The sequence below is a fragment of the Liolophura sinensis genome, chromosome 13, assembly GCF_032854445.1.
Source record: "Liolophura sinensis isolate JHLJ2023 chromosome 13, CUHK_Ljap_v2, whole genome shotgun sequence".
Lineage (NCBI taxonomy): Eukaryota > Metazoa > Mollusca > Polyplacophora > Chitonida > Chitonidae > Liolophura > Liolophura sinensis.
Window position 1 is genome coordinate 2,077,229 of NC_088307.1, and position 13,977 is coordinate 2,091,205.

Sequence of the window (13,977 nt, forward strand, 5' to 3'; positions counted from 1 at the left end):
AGAAAACAGGCAGACCAACATTCATTTATTTATACTTCACTAGAATTTAATATTCCACAATTTTTAACAATTTTTCACTTATAACACAGAGGTCACGTTTATGAGTTGCTGAATTGCTTTGGAATGCTGGAGGTATGCTACTACTGGTGAGCTAGTGTCATCAGGCAGTATAATCCGGTATGCTACTACTGGTGAGCTAGTGTCATCAGGCACTATAATCCGGTATGCTACTACTGGTGAGCTAGTGTCATCAGGCAATCCACTGATGGAAGTAGTATCTCTACATCCTCAGCAGATGAAGGTTTGGTAAATGGTTATTGAATGCTAGAAGCCTGCCAAAGACGTGCTAGTGGTGAGCATGTGACACACACCAAAAGACTCCATCTGGTTGTTACTGTAATGTTGAAATAATGATTTATTTAGAGAATCAGAATTAGATTCTCCACACAGGGCACATGAGTAAAACCGGGTTGATGTACATGATTCTCCACACAGGGCACATGAGTAAAACCTGCCTGATGTACATGATTCTCCACACAGGGCACATGAGTAAAACCTGGCTGGTGTACATGATTCTCCACACAGGGCGCATGAGTAAAACCTGGCTGATGTACATGATTCTCCACACAGGGCACATGAGTAAAACCTGGCTGATGTACATGATTCTCCACACAGGGCGCATGAGTAAAACCTGGTTGTTGTACATGATTCTCCACACAGGGCACATGAGTAAAACCTGGCTGATGTACATCATTCTCCACACAGGGCGCATGAGTAAAACCTGGCTGATGTACATGATTCTCCACACAGGGCACATGAGTAAACCTGGCTGATGTACATGATTCTCCACACAGGGCGCATGAGTAAAACCTGGCTGATGTACATGATTCTCCACACAGGGCGCATGAGTAAAACCTGGCTGATGTACATGATTCTCCACACAGGGCACATGAGTAAAACCTGGTTGGTGTACATGATTCTCCACACAGGGCGCATGAGTAAAACCTGGCTGATGTACATGATTCTCCACACAGGGCACATGAGTAAAACCTGGTTGATGTACATGATTCTCCACACAGGGCGCATGAGTAAAACCTGGCTGATGTACATCATTCTCCACACAGGGCACATGAGTAAAACCTGGTTGATGTACATGATTGTCCACACAGGGCACATGAGTAAAACTTGGCTGATGTACATGATTCTCCACACAGGGCGCATGAGTAAAACCTGGTTGATGTACATGATTCTCCACACAGGGCACATGAGTAAAACCTGGCTGATGTACATGATTCTCCACACAGGGCGCATGAGTAAAACCTGGCTGATGTACATGATTCTCCACACAGGGCACATGAGTAAAACCTGGCTGATGTACATGATTCTCCACACAGGGCACATGAGTAAAACCTGGCTGATGTACATGATTCTCCACACAGGGCGCATGAGTAAAACCTGGCTGATGTACATGATTCTCCACACTGGGCGCATGAGTAAAACCGGGTTGTTGTACATGATTCTCCACACAGGGCGCATGAGTAAAACCTGGTTGTTGTACATGATTCTCCACACAGGGCGCATGAGTAAAACCTGGTTGGTGTACATGATTCTCCACACAGGGCGCATGAGTAAAACCTGGTTGATGTACATGATTCTCTACATAGGGCACATGAGCAAAACCTGGTTGATGTACATGTATTTTCAGAAATAGGATTAAAAGTGACTTTACAGTGAGCGATTTCTCCACAGTGGAGTCTTACTTGTAGATGGTAGCGTTGGGATGATTGGCTAACACCTGATTTTCTTGCTCCAGAAGTTTGACAGCCTTTTGGAGGTACTCCTTTGTCTGAGGAAAAAAAATAAAAAACATTAGTCTGCGACAAAACAGCAACCAGGAACATAAGTGCTGAACACACTCCAACAAACGTCTGCGACAAAACAGCAACCAGGAACATTAGTGCTGAACACACTCCCAACAAAGGTCTGCGATAAAACAGCACCCACGAACATTAGTGCTGAACATACTCCCAACAAACGTCTGCGATAAAACAGCAACAAGGAACATTAGTGCTGAACACACTCCCAACAAACGTCTGCGATAAAACAGCACCAAGGAACATTAGTGCTGAACATACTCCCAACAAACGTCTGCGATAAAACAGCAACAAGGAACATTAGTGCTGAACACACTCCCAACAAAGGTCTGTGATAAAACAGCAACCACGAACATTAGTGCTGAACCCATTCCCAACAAACGTCTGCGATAAAACAGCAACCAGGAACATTAGTGCTGAACACACTCCCAACAAAGGTCTGCCATAAAACAGCAACCAGGAACATTAGTGCTGAACACACTCCCAACAAAGGTCTGCAATAAAACAGCAACCAGGAACATTAGGGCTGAACACACTCCCAACAAAGGTCTATGATAAAACAGCAACCAGGAACACAAGTGCCGAATACATTCCCAACAAAGGTCTGCGATAAAACAGCACCCATGAACATTAGGGCTGAACACATTCCCAACAAACGTCTGCGATAAAACAGCACCCACGAACATTAGGGCTGAACACATTCCCAACAAAGGTCTGCGATAAAACAGCAACCACGAACATTAGGACTGAACCCATTCCCAACAAAGGTCTGTGATAAAACAGCACCCACGAACATTTGGGCTGAACGCCATTCCCAACAAAGGCCTGCAATAAAACATCACCCACGAACATTAGAGCTGAACACATTCCCGACAAACGTCTGCGATAAAACAGCAACCACGAACATTAGTGCTGAACACATTCCCAACAAAGGTCTGCGATAAAACAGCAACCATAAACATTAGTGCTGAACACATTCCCAACAAAGGTCTGCAATAAAACAGCAACCACGAACATTAGGGCTGAACACATTCCCAACAAAGGTCTGTGATAAAACTGCACCCACGAACATTAGGGCTGAACACATTCCCAACAAAGGTCTGTGATAAAACAGCAACTGGGATATATTTACAGTAAATGCCCTGCAAAATTTGGCATGGAATTTTCCTCACCCTGATCACCTTGCTCCACTTATGTTGTGAAAAATGATGCAAAATTCTGCACTATAGTTCTTACCCTCTTGTGTTGCCCTTCTGCATTACAGTTCTCACCCTCTTGTGTCGCCCTTCTGCACTACAGTTCTCACCCTCTTGTGTCGCCCTTCTGCACTACAGTTCTCACCCTCTTGTGTCGCCCTTCTGCACTACAGTTCTCACCCTCTTGTGTCGCCCTTCTGCACTACAGTTCTTACCCTCTTGTGTCGCCCTTCTGCACTACAGTTCTTACCCTCTTGTGTCGCCCTTCTGCACTACAGTTCTTACGACAGGCCAATAGGTATTCAATAATAATTTTTTTCCTGCATCACGCTCCATACACTCACCTTTTTCTCTGAGCTGTCTTGTGTCTTCAGCATGAAGTAGCCAAGGAGATCCACAAACTGTGCGGCTTTTCGTCCATGCTGTGGCAGCTCTCTCCACAACTGCCACATCAGGTCCAGCAACATCTCCTGCTGACTACTGCCAGAGTTCCTGCAACAACAATTTTTTTCTGGATTTAGCTGCATACACACTGCACCAGAAGATCTCTTTTCCAGAGAGGAAATTTGTTTATTTTATTGGCATAAAGTAAAATACTACAGTTTTAAACATACATGTCAGAGAAAGTGGTCAATTAGGCTTGGGCCTCAATCACCATTACTCCACTCGAAAGTCATCTACAGCGTCTGAACTAAGCAGCAGTACAAAAATATGACATGACAACTGAATAACACCACATCACAACAACCGAGTTGCTGGCCTCACCTGTGTATATGTAGTATAAGTGACTGTCCCTGCCAGCGGATGTTTGTGGAGTTGGACTCGAGAAGGAAGGCACGGATGAAGCGTGTCATCAAGTCACGGTCCAGTACCTTGCTGAGCTGATGTACCAGGGCCCCGCACAGAGCCTCATCATACTTCAGGCCCTCGTCACAGTCTGGGGAGTAAAACAGAGGAGGGATAATGTGAGGAGAGAGTACATCTGAGAGTGGGAAGTATGGTATATGGAATATATACTTATACAAAAGGCTAAAAGAAGATTTATTTATTTCATTTGCGTTTTACACCTTAGTCAAGAATGTTTCATTCATATGACGGCAGACAGCAATGTGGCTGGAGGAAACTGCACGGCCTGCCGCAGGTTGTTAACAGACCTTCCCAAGAACAGCCGCAGAGGAAGCCAGCATAAGCTTTATTTGAAAAGCTGTAAAATGAAGGTGCATATCAGTGCTCTGAATCGAATCTGGGAGAAACAGCTGTATTTTCTACTGCAATGTCTAAGGGTTTGTCACATCAGAAAGATGATATAAATTTCTCCTTTAAATACCTGTAAGGAAATTACATCAAATTCATGCTTATAAACCAATGAACAAAACAGGTTTATATTTGAAACAAGTTATTCTAGAATTTATGAGGTAGGGTGTATTTCATGAAAAGTTAAGCCTATCAGGAGAAAACACCTTCAATTTACATCAATATTTCTTGAATCATACTGTCTTGAATTATAGTGAAGATTACCTTCGTTTTTGGGGACCTCTTTCTCAGACTCACGACTTTTCTTCTGTTTGGATGGCGAGGCTGTTGAGGAAGCTGGTGGCTGTTCCACACTATGGACCCCCCCACACAGGGCACACTGTAACAGCTGGAGAAGTACGGGTGCAACTCCCTCGTCCAGAGCGATGCTTGCCCGAATCAGGAACGGCAGCACAGCTGAAACAGATATCAGAACAGTGAAACGTGTAAATGCCTTTTTACCGCTCTTGAAAAAACCTAAAAAAAAAAAAAAAAATTGAAAATATTGTTATGCATAGCTTTAAATGGTCTATCTAGTGATGCCTACTTTGAGCGGTGCTTTCCTTTAACATCACACCAAACTGAGATGTATAGGGTGAGCTCACCTTCATCCTTTTGACAAAACATCTGCCAGTTGATGGCACGAGTGCTGGCTATCTCAGCACAGGCCTTCAGGTGCTCGATCTGTGTTAACCACAAAAGACAGGAAGTACAAGCATTATACATGACCTACAATTTTGCCCACAAAAAAATCCAATTTAAGAGTCAAATTAATAATAAAAATAAATTGAAGTTACGAATAATTGACTTAAAAGGTTTTCTGATAGTGCCAACTAAGCAGTGTCTAGGACTGCAGACTTATCTATTTATTTAACTGGTGTTTTATGCTGCACTCAACAAAAATTTCACTTATATGATGGCGGCCAACTTTATGGAATGAGGAAACTGAGCATAGATCAAGGGACAACCACGACCATCAGCACATTGTTGGCAGACCTTTCCATAGACAACTGGAAAAGAAGCCAGCATTAGACCTACCAGTGTAAGCAATGTGTCATAGGGCAGGGTAACGGCCGGCAAACTCTGCACCGTGTCAAACCCAATCTTGTCACAGATCTCAATGACAGACTTGAGGTGATTTTCCAGGGCATGGAGATCTCTCAGTTGACGGTACTTCTCCTTTGTTCCACAGATAAACAGCAGCAGCTGCGGAGAATAACTCCGTGTGATAAGAATTCTATTTTGATGCAATAATAGTGTGAATGACGGATGAAACATACATATATAACACAAACGTTTTTCTGAACATTTCAAGACAAGGGGAAATTGATCCTTACAGAGATGAGAATGAATAAATAGGGGGGTTTCCAGTTTGAGATCTCTTACTTCTGAAGGTAAAAAACAGTTTGCTGTACCTTATGACCTGTCAGAATGCAACTATTTTTGGTTTAATACTTATGATGTAACATGGGTGGCTGAAAAAAGTCTCACAAAATGTCATTCAGAGAATAGAAACGTACTTTAATAAGGAAACTGTGACTATTTTTTCACACGTACCTTACGAACTTGTCTCTTCACGAATGGAGTCTGCCGAGTCATCATGTACTGAAAATAATAACATGAACATTGACAATTGTGACAATTGTTCATAATTTCTGACGGTAAATTTTAATTGTAAACATCCATGGAAAGGTGAAAGAAAATCTTACCTTAGCTATGTCTGCATAAACCTTAAGACTCTGCTGAACACATGTCAAAGCTTTGAACGATCAAATATGTAAACAAACCGAGACCCAAATTCCACATGCAATTTTTGGAATTAAGACGGATGTTGAAGCATTTCGCAATTCATCTATTTTCATGTCGAAACTTAATGAAAACTCTCACCTCAGAGAGAATGTTGAACCAGACTTGATCGAACACTGTACTGGGCATGTTAGGGGCAGAGTCTGATATCTTCTTCATCTGAAACGCCATGAAATATACATGTCAAGATACAAATCAAGACATCAAAATGCACAGACTTTCCTTATCTAATATAAACTGAAGGAGCTTAAGAACATTTCTTTTGTTTTCCACTGTTTACAAGTGCTTTACAAAATGTTTTACTTTCATGACAGTGGACAAGAATGGGGAAGAAGCCTGGTTGAGAGGATCAGAGATAACCAAGCTTTACAAACTGACCTTATGTCAGGTCGAATCAAAGTTGATAAAATTTGATTGCAAAATTATTACCAGGATTCAAAATAAGTTGAACAAAAATCATGGTGTACACGTTACTGCTTACATAACAGTGATTATTCTAAATCTTCAAACTCTTCAATCGCCACTGCTACCAATATTTTGAAACATTCTGAGAGAACTGTTGGGCGCAGACCCATAAATTGTGCAGTTTCAAGAAGCTTGCATCTCTAATGACACAAACAAATCATTTTTAGTATCATTTTCATAATACTTTTATACATAAATATCACTGAAAAAGTGCTTTAGTGGTCCGAAGACGTTGAAGACTTCAATAAATCTCCCAAGAAACATATGCATGTGAAGGGGAATATCTTGCCAGATCTCCATTTTAAACCGTCAAAGTGGAACTGTGGGTCATACCTGGTATGGCAACCTTAGTACCATCTCTGTCAGCAGCTGGGGGTAGTCCTCAAACACATCATTGGCATGACCCTTCACGTACTGCCTCAGGAAGAATGGGGACATGTCGGGGGGTGGAGTGGTCGGGTGGGGCCTAAGCAGTTGAGGGGTCACCATACTCTCCTCCTGTGTGAGTGAAAGGCATTAACAGTTACAATGAATTCTTATGGCTTAATGCCACATCAGCAAAATTGCAGGATAAAGTTAGAAATGGAATCTAAAATACTTGTATCTGGTGAATCAACAAAAATCTTGTTAATAGGTTAACCTGACCATTTTGCCAGGTAAGGGTTAGAATAAAGAAATTTATTTATTTATTTGTTTGGTATTTTATGCCATACTCAAGTATTCTATATTTCACTCACAGAATAAAGAAATAAAGATAAATAGGTAAAATTTGGGACCTACATGTACATTCTCTGTTTGTTAATTTAATGTTTACATGTTCTTCATAAAGTTTACAGGTTTAAAATCCATGGCAAATATTTATTCATTTCTTTGTTTACACCGTAGTTAAAAGTATTCCACTTATATGACTTATGATGGCCAGAAATCGATGACCATCTGCAGGCCACTGGCAGGCCTCCCTACTCATGATCTGTAACAACAGCGATGTTCAACTACTTGTACCCTTAGGTATTACAGTCACAAGATCAAGTGATTTTCTTTCAAGATCAAAATTCTTTCAAAATACGTCTGTGGATATATTGGTTGCATTTGGCCATTAAACCGATCAGCCAACAACATCTGAGAGCAAAATATTTTTGTGTGTGAAAATTTGACCAGTATAATTTGCTCTTAACGTGAAGTAGTCGGATAAATTGGGAAAAACTTTATTTTCCATGAGTTGTTTTGAAACGTTTATTTGGATCTGTTCGACTGCTGGTCTTTTGAGCCATACACTGTTGCGGTTTAGAGATCTGGCTTGTAATATGTAATGAAATCAGAACATGTTTGTCCTTCATGGCCAACTGTGAAAATGTCCTGACAATGGAATTTCTCAATCACCTGAATTTCCAGAACTGAGCGGAGCATAAGGCCTGTCGATCACGAGTGCTATCTGCTGAAAGTCCAACCTTTACGAGTTCCAGATCTCACTAGTAGATTATGAGATAGTCTTGCCTTATTGCCCGTTCACAAACATTTTTCAATTCCAAATAATCATAAGACGAAACCAACAAAAGGCATTCAACTTCGAGCGAGGAAAAGGATCACGGTCACCAGAAATTGCAACTAGTGACACTGACAGGTCGCTGTTGCTCAACTTACTGCCGTAACTTTTTACTTACGTGCTCAGGAAAAATTTGAGCAGTTTTAAGTGCATCTTATCTTTTCCTCTCTCTTTTTAATACTTCCTTCTCTCAGTATCAACTTATCCCTCTCTCTCTCTCTCTATCCTGCATGCATTTTCTCCTTTCCTTTCTTGCAAACTCACTCTTACTTTCTCTTCTGTAGCCTTTCTTGTCAACCGGCACTTTGATTGACAGCTATTGCCTCACATGAACACAAGACTACATTTCCGATTGGATCCGAATCTATCATTGGTAGCTGTTGGGGACTGGTTGTTTGTAAACAAACACACTCTTGCCTGGAAAATTTGGCCCAAAAGTTGACAGTTTGGAGCCTTACTACACTAATATGGGACATCGCTGAAGGCTGTAAATTTGCACATAAGCTGTATTCAATGATCTCTATCATACTGTGGAGATTCAACTTTCAAACCTTGATCCGACTACCTAGTTTTAAGATTTTTGGCCAGCAGAATTTCAAGTCACAATCTATGGCTGTATACAAATATGTGCCTGGCAACTGACTGTCCCCTTTATTGTTGACAATGGTTGAACAAATCAAACATCAAAACAAGGATGTTCTGCTTGTCCTTTCTCAGAGTTGTAATCTTGTTCAACCATGTTTAACTATTTCATATGCCAATAGGTACTGTACATTTCTGGTTCAACATTTGTCAGATTTGTCCCCGAATATTCTCACCTCCGTGGCTGGACACTGTTTCCAGTAAGGCAGCAGGTGGACGAGGACGTGCAGACAGTAATCCACCACACCTGTGGTCACCAGAGCACCTGCCGTGTGCTTACTCAGGAACGACGAGCACTGAAAACAAAGATAGTGTCACAAGTGAGATATGCTCTGGGGATTCATTGTGTCAACAGCTGACTGACAAAAACAATCAAAAGATGTAATACCCGTCTCAAAAAAAGAAAGAAAGATCAAGTTTAGTAAAAATGATTACTGCTTTAACATTCCAGTGTTCATGTACTATTTAACTGCTTTCTGAGTATACATAAAAAGCAAAAAACAAATGTGCATACTAAAAAATGTGACATAAATGTGACCCGTACTACAGCATCCTGTATGGATGCACATGGCTATTGGGCCACTTTTGTTAACAGCAGGAATGGAACAGCAGTGTCCTAAGTCTACCTGAATCACAGGTATGGTTATTTATGACCACTTTTGTTAACAGCAGGAATGGAACAGCAGTGTCCTCAGTCTACCTGAATCACAGGTATGGTTATTTATGACCACTTTTGTTAACAGCAGGAATGGAACAGCAGTGTCCTCAGCCTACCTGAATCACAGGTATGGTTATTTATGACCACTTTTGTTAACAGCAGGAATGGAACAGCAGTGTCCTCAGTCTACCTGAATCACAGGTATGGTTATTTATTGCCGCTTTTGTTAACAGCAGGAATGGAACAGCAGTGTCCTCAGTCTACCTGAATCACAGGTATGGTTAATTATGACCACTTTTGTTAACAGCAGGAATGGAACAGCAGTGTCCTCAGCCTACCTGAATCACAGGTATGGTGATTTATGGCCACTTTTGTTAACAGCAGGAATGGAACAGCAGTGTCCTCAGCCTACCTGAATCACAGGTATGGTGATTTATGGCCACTTTTGTTAACAGCAGGAATGGAATAGCAGTGTCCTCAGCCTACCTGAATCCCAGGTATGGTTATTAACGGCCACTTTTGTTAACAGCAGGAATGGAACAGCAGTGTCCTCAGCCTACCTGAATCACAGGTATGGTTATTCATCACCATTTTTGTATTGTTATTAAAACCACTGGTATTGTTATATTTTTTTTTTTTTTAATTGAAGTATGTTACATTGGTTAAAAGAGTTGCCCACCTATTACCCACTGTACATGTACGTACCTCATTGGAGGGTTTTGTGCCAGCCTTGGTCCTTGACAAAAGGACGCTGAGGAATCTCAATAGGACAAGCTTCACCTCATGGTGAGGGCTGCGCTCTGACACGGCCGTCAAGTCCTGCAAGGAGAAACTACACACTTATCAGTCTGATCTGCGTTTTAAGTCACATTATAAACATTAAAGGAAAAGACAACTCCAGAATTTCTGAATGTTGAAAATGGAGTCTTAGTGCCACAAATTATACAGTTGCAATGATCTCTCTCTTTCTATAAGTAACAGTACCCATATACACCTGTATACACAACATCCATGTAAAGATGACCATGTCAAACATGATGTCTTATTTTCGGTCAACCAGCTGGTGGCCTTTATATTCGATCTTTCAGGCGTTAGCCCAAATTGTCAAAACAAAGGACAATGTGCTGCTGTTTTGACAATGTGGTCTCAACCTATCAGACACAACCTACACATGGCTGCTGCCAGAGCCTCACACTGTTTTTTTCTGATTATGATCATCTTTATTTTACGCATGAACATGTTTGGTATAGGTCTAGTGGTAGCTAGTGTTGTATTTTCCATTCACAGCCAATTCTGACCTTGCCAGAGATGTCCAACTGTCCCAGCACTTGTGTAAGCAGATTGTCAAGGGCAGCTTTGTCCTTGTCTTCATCCCCATCCAGGTCAGAGGTCAACATCAACACGACCTGTTGACAAAGGGGAGACAACTAGAAAGTGTAATACTCAAATATGATCACAATTTCTATAATAAAACATTAACTTGAGATGCATCCTCAGCAAAAGGCTGGTGTATACTAAGGCTGTAATCATTGTATGTTTTTCTCCCTTTTTTTCTCAACGCTGTTTCAATTACATTCACACACTATTCAGTCAGAAAGGATAAGAGGGTGTGACAATTTTACCTGTAGGTATGGAATAGCCCTGACTCCGCCCACTTCTCTGATATCAGGTAGGCACTGTAACAACTTCTCCAGTAATAACAGTCTCAGGGAATGAAGCCTGTGTTAACAGAAAAACATGAAATGGCTACAATATCATACTTGAAATATGAATAATCTGATATAGATGACGTTGTTCTTATTTATTTTTCTTATCCACTCAGTGTTTTAAAAGGATACAGAATCAATTCTGATTGGCTGGTGTAAGAGATAGGCAAGTCCAGACTATACCTTGCCTCAGCTGAATTTTTTGTAGTGCTATATACAGTATCAATGAAGAAAAAGCTTCTTCAACACTACCATGCCACTAGCACACCACTAGCTCGACAGCAGCACACCACTAGCATGCCACTAGCACACAGGTATCCATCCAGCAGTCTACTACCACTGACCTAGCCTTCACCTAGTACAGGTGTCACAACAGTGATCTGTAGAAATGGAAACCAGAACTACCATATACCTCACATTATACTATTTGACAAGTCCCTGTAAGACTAAGGTGGTGCCATTCACCTGATATTCATTACTGTGAACGTAGAGTGAGCAATGGTCCGTACATGAGGTGATCAGCTAGCAAGTCATAACCAGCCACCCAAGACTTTCGCACCAAAAGTGCTTTTTCAGAGGAAAACATGTGTCATTATATACTACTTTCTGGTGCTGAAACTTGCATTTTCCCACTAGGACGTTATCCTGCACTCCACGCAAACCTCAAAAGATTCTTCTAAGAACAGTAAATTCCGCAGAATTAAGTAAAATGCACAACAGAATTTTAGGTGGTTTACTGTGCTCATGATATTGTTACAACAAGCTACCTGTAATTAGCATCCCGGTCTGTGTCTCCCTCAGAGCCGTCTCCCTCAGGCTGTAGGCCACTACTGGGCACTCCCACACTGCTGGTCTCACTGCGGGCTCCCATGGTAGGGCCCTCAGGTGCGGTGTCCCCATACACACTACTTCTGCCACTCACTACAACAGGAGGTCAATACACCCTAATACCTAAGAGCAGCTTTCAGTGCAATTTATGCACACTTATAATTTGATTTTGAAGACAGCTGGGGTCAATTCCAGGGCTTCACAAAAAGTATAACTAGATCAGTCTACCCAGAATAATGCCTTCAGAATAGGCTTAAAACAAGTTTAAAGAATAACAATAAGTGGTTTGTGGAACTTTTCATGTCATTTTCCACATGTCCACATTAGCAATACCTTAATACTACAATTGTATCTCTTTTATAGAGGCCAGTCTTTCTTCTGACAAAGCTCCCTTGACATAAATGATGAAACTGAGAAATCAATCTACTGCGTTTTGAATTGATATTAATGAACATTAACTTGCCTAGTTTTAGGAACCCATCACTGCTCAGACCTAATCATCTATATGTAGTTTTATAATAATCCTACGAATATTTAAATGTTAGAAATATAAACATCCTGTAATACAAAATATTTTCCTGAGGAAAGTGACATGCAAGCAATTGTCTTGATAGCCTCGCATATTTATGTCTATCCTCTCTCCTCTCTCCCAAGAGCTGCTTACTTGACACAGAGTCCACCACACTGCCGCCGCTCTCCGACCCAGCACTGCCTGCCTGCTCTGCTGGGGATGTCCGCAGGGTGGAGCCGTCCGTGGCTGCGTTACTCCCGACCTCATCATCACTGCCGGGCGCTGATGCCGTGGTGTCTGACAAGTGACCGCCCTCAAACGATGCAGCACTCTGTGAGTTAGGGAACAGCTGCAAGTGAACAGGTGAATGCTGAAATGACTATAGCATTATCACAACGGGAATGTTTTAAAAAGGCAAAAGAAAATATTAAACTGAAGTACATGTATATACGAGATGAAAACCTATTAAACACTGTCCAGGAAAACAAATCCACTTCATTTTTTACTTGAATATTTACAAACAAGTAAAATTCTTCTAAATGTCAGATTCTGTGGTGGTCTGTTGACACCCAGTGGGTATCAATGACATGTCATCCAGATGTTCTGCATGACATAGCTTGTTTTAAGGTCAAGTCAGTGCATGTATTCATAGCTATACAGGCACATACGTCATGTTTAGTTTCTTTTTGTGATTGGTTTATTTATTTATTTGATTGGTGTTTTACGCCGTACTCAAGAATATTTCACTTATACGACGGCGGCCAGCATTATGGTGGGAGGAAACTGGGCAGAGCCCGGGGGAAACCCACGACCATCCGCAGGTTGCTGGCAGACCTTCCCACGTACAGCTGGAGAGGAAGCCAGCATGAGCTGGACTTGAACTCACAGCGACCGCATTGGTGAGAGACTCCAGGGTCATTGCGCTGCGCTAGTGCACTAACCGACTGAGCCATGGAGGCCCCTTTTGTGATTGGTGTTTAACACCATACTCAAGAATATTTCACTTGTATGATGGCAACCAGCATTATGGTAGCAGGAAACCCATCACAGCCCAGGGAAAGCCCAGGCTGCTGACAAACCTTCCCACCTACGATCAGAGAGGATGCCAGCATGAACTGGACTTGAACTCACAGCAATCACTTTGGTGAGAGCCTCCTGGGTCTTTGTGTTTGCTCTAGCATGCTATCCACTAGTATTTATTTATTTATTTGATTGGTGTTTTACGCCGTACTCAAGAATATTTCACTTATACGACGGCGGCCAGCATTATGGTGGGAGGAAAGCAGGCAGAGCCTGGGGGAAACCCACAACCATCTGCAGGTTGCTGGCAGACCTTCCCACATATCCAATAGTAAATTGATGCCCAGTGTTTTCTTTGCCTTTATACAACTTCACATAAGAATTCAATTTACCTCTGTACAAACTCACTTCGCGGTTCTCCTGACATTGTTTTTT

The 13,977-nt window shown here is 41.7% G+C and overlaps 1 protein-coding gene across 1 annotated transcript in view; it reads right to left on the reverse strand.

Moving 5' to 3' along the window:
• LOC135480391 (E3 ubiquitin-protein ligase UBR4-like) overlaps positions 1 to 13,977 on the reverse strand; it is a 161,080-nt gene that overhangs the window by 70,763 nt on the left and 76,340 nt on the right. Inside the window, 15 exon segments of the mRNA XM_064760220.1 lie at positions 1,761 to 1,846; positions 3,415 to 3,562; positions 3,836 to 4,007; positions 4,589 to 4,780; positions 4,969 to 5,047; positions 5,402 to 5,569; positions 5,921 to 5,968; positions 6,251 to 6,328; positions 6,968 to 7,132; positions 8,996 to 9,115; positions 10,183 to 10,296; positions 10,776 to 10,883; positions 11,100 to 11,196; positions 11,951 to 12,104; positions 12,676 to 12,871. Of these exon segments, the coding sequence (XP_064616290.1) occupies positions 1,761 to 1,846; positions 3,415 to 3,562; positions 3,836 to 4,007; positions 4,589 to 4,780; positions 4,969 to 5,047; positions 5,402 to 5,569; positions 5,921 to 5,968; positions 6,251 to 6,328; positions 6,968 to 7,132; positions 8,996 to 9,115; positions 10,183 to 10,296; positions 10,776 to 10,883; positions 11,100 to 11,196; positions 11,951 to 12,104; positions 12,676 to 12,871 (1,925 nt within the window).